Genomic DNA, 5,828 nt, shown 5'->3' with positions numbered 1-5,828 from the left:
GTGTGTGTGTAGTATATATATATATATATATATATATATATATATATATATATATATATTATTATATATATATATATATATATATATATATCAAGTGTGTATACGAAGCCGAACAGTGTATGCCTGAGACAAATGAAGTCAAGTAGCGGCAACGCAGTCCAGCCTACATACTCAGGAAGCACCACTGTCCATCCTATATCTGCACATACTCAGTGCAACGACATACAATGACGGCAAACAATGTACTCGCCACAAACGCACGCGACAATAACCAACACGGAGTCTATCCACCAAACACACAGCTGCACTCACACTCTTTGACATCGGCTGGGCTTCTCATCTGGCTCGGCTGACCACCACTAGTGTGCTGAGCGGTCCCTCCTGTGTGTGGTGCGGTGGTGTCTGTCTGTGGCATTGTGTGATCGGATACCTTCTCATCGCTCTTGTGCCGTCCTCGGCGTTTGCGCCTACCTCCGGTGATGGGGGGTCGAGCATCACTCATACTGGCAGATGAGAGTCTATACAGTGGTTTATCAGGACCTATACAATGGTATTCAATGGTTTATGAGGACCTATACAATGCTATGCAATGGTATTCAATGGTTTATGAGGACCTATACAATGCTATGCAATGGTCTATAAGGGCCTATATGATGGTTTAACAGATCATAGACAACGGTTTATCAGAATCCATACAATGGTTCATGAGAGCCTATACAATGGTTTATAAGGATCTATACAGATATGCAGTGGTTTATGAGGACCCATGCAATGGTTTATAAGGGCCTATAGAATGGTTAATCGGGCCATACACAACGTTTCATTAGATTCTGTACAATGGTGTATGAGAGCCTATACAATGATTTCGCATCGATGTTATCGCTCGTGCTGTGCGAAGTTTGTATTCTAGACTGGCGGATACGTAGCTAACGATACAAGCCGTCTCTCCTGTATTGTGCAATGGCTATTCTTTGGTTTGTTTACTTTCCATGTAGAACGGCTGCTGCAACCAAATGAAAGACACGAGAGAGACTTTCGACAAGCGTGTGTATGTAGGGTATACCAGAAAACCAGAAAGGTTGCGAAAAAAGATGAACATTCGTGAAGCATATTACTATTGCAGCTATACTCCACCGTAAACCCAAAGAGTCCCTTTTGCAACCGTGTCTATCTGTGTGTGGATCTGTGTACGTAAGCATACGTGAGAACATATGTGTGTGTTCGTGCGACCATTCTTTGATCTGTGTATGTATAAGAGTGCATGCATGTGTACACGAGTACGTAAATTTTCTCACAGCTGTATGCTGAGAGTATACTATCAGCAGTGGTGATGTGTGTGTACTTTCGCTATGTGTCCACTTACTGTTTCGTGTACGCGTCCGTGGGCATGAGTTGACACTATGGTGGGTATATCACTGTATCCCAGCATAAATACTTTCGTGTGTGATAGAATACATAATAAGGTCGTGTTAGGACACATGAGTTCTGCAGGGTATGTAGAGCAAAACTTGGAACGTGTATTTTTACATGGACAACTATAAGTCTGCATATGGCAGGGGGGATGTGTCGCAGTAAACAACAGGTTGAATGTTTGCATAGATGCGTGTGCATTGATTAGTAAACTATATATTCTGTATGGACCTCATTCACGGCTGTTTTTTGTTTACACACATATATATATATATATGTATATATATATATATATATATATAATAATTTGACTAATACACATGCACCCATCTGATAAACAACCACATTTTCTTACGATACAAGTAAAGCAGAGTCTCGGTTATTTGACCATCTATGATTTAAGCACAGTCAATACATGGCTTGTACACAGCCTGTGTATAAAGCTTCTGTAAGTCGATGAATGGCTCTTACACAACATGTGTGTAAAACTTATGTAGCTAATGTGACAAAGTATAGTTGTGGTATGACAGCAAAAAGCGTAAATCTATTCCAAACATGACTGGAGTCACTAAACATTATGGAACAAGCACGAATGTACCTTTCGACTTGATTCTTCACCAGCGGTGACTTCGACCTAGGTCGCACCCACTTTCTCTCGATCTATGATGTGTGATGACCATGTGTTAAGTAGCATCTTGTGAAAGCTTAAACAGCAAAACACCTATTCGACTAGAACACACACTCCCTGAAAGTTCGTAGAACTGAAAGCACTCGATTCCCGTGTGAACGTATATGTGACTAAGCTAGCGTGTATATAGCATATTCACACAACATATGCGTGTAGTTGAGGAGAACACTCCGTCGCGTAGAATACTATACTTGCGTTATACTTGTATATAAATATGGCTATCGATTGCAGATTGATTTGCAATTTCTAAAGAATATTTTGTATTTCCATCATGCCGCCAAAAAGGCGAGCGCCTGTCAGTCACCCATTATTTTCCGAGTGCAATATTGATAAAATAAGCGTTATTTCCTAATCACCCCCCCAGGACATTGACCATCCTCGACGAGCTATCCTAGTTCCTACTAGTAGTAGGCGTACAAGACTGCAAGGAACTCGCGCACCGAATACATTATAATGGAGTGTTAGAGTTCGAAACTTACTCCAATACTTGTGTAATACCCCACCCGTTCAAATGTTCATTCAGCTACGCCCAATCGTGTCAATTGCGAAGGACGTTGTAGTTGAAGCTTACTTATATGTGCAAACGAATACTATCAGCTTAGCACACCCCGGAATTTATACACGCTTTCCAAGAACGTATAGTGTCTTGAACAAAGTTTATTGATCATCATCCGAGCCTATACTACAATCGGTATACCCTAGCGTATTATATACCTAAAAATCGGTTTCAGTTTCTCTCGTGCATACTACAACAGTGTTTCACAATAGCTGTATTTCATTTTGCGCAACTATCCCGGGTACAGCTAGGCATACATGAAGGCAGCTGCCCAACAATAAGTTCTCGGGTCATAAATCGGCGACGGTGTGTTTTCACAAATCACAAAGTGCCCTCAAATCAAGTATTGCAAATCCTAATTTATTCCGTTTTGAAGAAAAAAAGAACCCGAACTGTATGTACGCTAAGCATTTTAACACCCATTGCCACGAGGACGCATATCGGCTTAGTCAGAATCCGATTATAGTATTGACGGTAAGCGCATATCTGCTTTTGTTGGTATGCGATTATAGTATTGACGATCAGAGCGCGCAGAACTCCGCTTTAAAATTGAATTAACACAGAACTAGAGGGCGATAAAGTATGCCAGTGGAGAAAGCAGAAGTAGGTCTATCGAAGCGCCGCATATTAATAGTACATTCTATATAAACCACCAGGCGTGCAGATGTCAAGAAAATCATCGAATAGTATTTGGTTGATGATGCTCAAGTATCGTCTTCGAGCTATCGCTCAGATTGTTGATCCCCAATCAATTGACTCTTTAAACCCTTTTTCTATTCACGTCAATATGGAAATATGTATATGTTCGACTTTCTCTGCAGATTCAGAAAACTAAGCCACTAGTCCAAATAAAGTGGTAGCTCATGATTCAGTTATTGAGTGTTGGAGCAACCTGACCCTACAACCAAATTACCACAGAACATGGAGAATACCCTGTCGAATCCTGTATTGTATGCAATCATACACGATCAGTTGATTCCTAGATCTGTATATTTCTTGAAAATGGTACCGTGAACCATACTCCCACGGCCTTCAATCCTTCTCTCAATAATCAGAATAATCGATGTACAATCGCAAAACCTGAGTCAGCTACTTTGATCTTTGCTAGATCATATAATGGAACGACTGAACATGGGATACTATGAAAAATATCCCGAAAATGTATTCACGTCGTAACAGTCAACAAGCCAGTATCATCTCGTGTGCAGGGAATGAGCAGCGGGAACTGCTGCATGTCCAATGATTGATCTTTATAAAAAAATCTGGTTTCGACTGCATAATGCAAGCAGTGTTCGTTTGTTCACGAGCCGAATGTCACATAGATCTATTGAGGATTAATTAACAAATTACTTTGGCTGTCAATCAGTTAATGAAAAGGGAGAACGTGCCTGCTTGGCGCGGAGGATCTTGGGGCTTTTTTTTGTACAGCCTGCATCACATGCATGTGAGTCAGAGTGTATTGATGCCAAATCTGCCATATAAATACGCTCTGCGCGGTAATGTTAGCCTCAGTCTTTGCAAGTTGCACTATATACACCGCTCGACAAGGTATGCGAGACGTGAATGGTTGCAGAATCGGCCCATTGTATAGTAATGCCAGCTTTGTAGTATACTTTGTCGTTTGTCACCGCTTATCGCTTGGATTGTAATCGCATATCGGTTCAATTAGATATAAAACTAATCGACGGCTTCTGCGTGTACAAAAATGCAGTTTGTGCATGAAACGTATCTAAAAAATCTATATATTTGTTAATCTCACTCAGTTTCAGTGCCCCGTTGGCGAATCCATTCAACAATCTTATACAGATATGAAGATACAGCTCTGGCTTCTGTTGGCTGCAGCCTGCCTTGCAAGTGTGACCAATGCTGCGCATGTGTCAAATGACAACGGCGAAAATGATTCTTCTGAAGAGAATGTTGAAGATGGTAAGTCTAAGTTCCTTCCACATCCGAACAGCGGGCGTCGAGACACGTAAGGAAGTGGTAATAACTAGAAGAAAAGGTGCCGCTATTTATGTATGTCGCGCATAACTTCTGTGGGGATATGCACTTTCCAGAAGTCTGTTACCATAAAACATATTCTTTTCATTTCCAGGGACTTTTCTCGAGCGTTTTGAGCACAATTGATTTCAGTCGGCAGTCTCTAGATTATCAAGCGACATTGCACTACAGGATGCTGTAAATTTTATTCACTATTCACTCCTGCACAGCCCTAGCTGCCATTCCAAACCCAGAGATGTCGGCGGATTACAAGCTAGTTGATTTGGACGACTACTAATGACAGCAAAATGCCATCCGAAATATACTGCGCACGACCGAGTGGGTTGTTTAGTTCTCCATTGTGCCAATCTTTCTCCACTTCCGAGAAACGATGAGATCGCCCTTCTTCTGATTGACCACTTTAATATACCGTTGTTGCTGTGTGGAATCCATTGGCGCTGCTCGCTCCACCTAGCCGCTACCGTTGCTTCATCTACCAACATGACAAAAATATACATCCAATAGGTTCTTGAACGGACTGTTTAACATACGACTCATCGACAGCATGAGCTGAAGGTGCGATCATAAAATATCCGAGATAAAAAGTATACGCATATTCATATATATAATTTGGAGCAACAACGTACTCGGCAGCACACTATGATCGCCCGTATAGTAGAAATAAATGTATTAGAGTGTGGCCAGACGCGACCCATGCGACTTTATTACTCTGTACATGTGTAAGATGTTAGCAGATTAGAGGCGTAGTTTCCACTCATTAATCAGTACGCCCTGTGGTGCGCCAGTTGTCTGCCAACGTTGTTTGTTGAAATTTTGGCAACCAAGGTGACTTTGCCGTTTGGATTCGCCCGACTATTATTAGAAGGTTATCGTTAACCAGTTTAGAAGTCGAAAGGATCCTCGAAATCGCCTGTGGAAAAGCAAAAAAACAGAGAACAGAGACAGTAAGCAAAGAGACCACAACCGCAATTCAAAGGCGAACATCTACTGCTTTTGTACTTTGTTTCCAAAGACTGTGGAACTAATGCGAATATTGTCAGCAATTGTACACACTTCTACATTGATCTCGAGCTCTGGTATATGCATGTGCTCATATGCTTCATATATTAATTATCGCCTCAATTCTTGTATATATATATATATATATATATATATCAGTACGTTTCCCTACTT

The 5,828-nt window shown here is 41.1% G+C and overlaps 1 protein-coding gene across 1 annotated transcript in view; it reads right to left on the bottom strand.

Annotated features, from left to right (window-relative positions):
* Window positions 1–5,201: 5,201 nt before the first annotated feature.
* Window positions 5,202–5,828, bottom strand: part of SARC_02370 (hypothetical protein) — a 3,107-nt gene continuing 2,480 nt past the window's right edge. Inside the window, exon 4 of the mRNA XM_014303893.1 lies at window positions 5,202–5,565. Coding sequence (XP_014159368.1) covers window positions 5,537–5,565 — 29 coding nt within the window. The 3' untranslated portion in view covers window positions 5,202–5,536. The remainder of the gene's footprint in view (window positions 5,566–5,828) is intronic.

The sequence above is a fragment of the Sphaeroforma arctica genome (assembly GCF_001186125.1).
Source record: "Sphaeroforma arctica JP610 unplaced genomic scaffold supercont1.105, whole genome shotgun sequence".
NCBI classification, from domain to species: Eukaryota; class Ichthyosporea; order Ichthyophonida; genus Sphaeroforma; species Sphaeroforma arctica.
The sequence above is the reverse complement of the archived record's forward strand: the minus strand, read 5'-3'. Positions and strand labels throughout refer to the sequence as shown.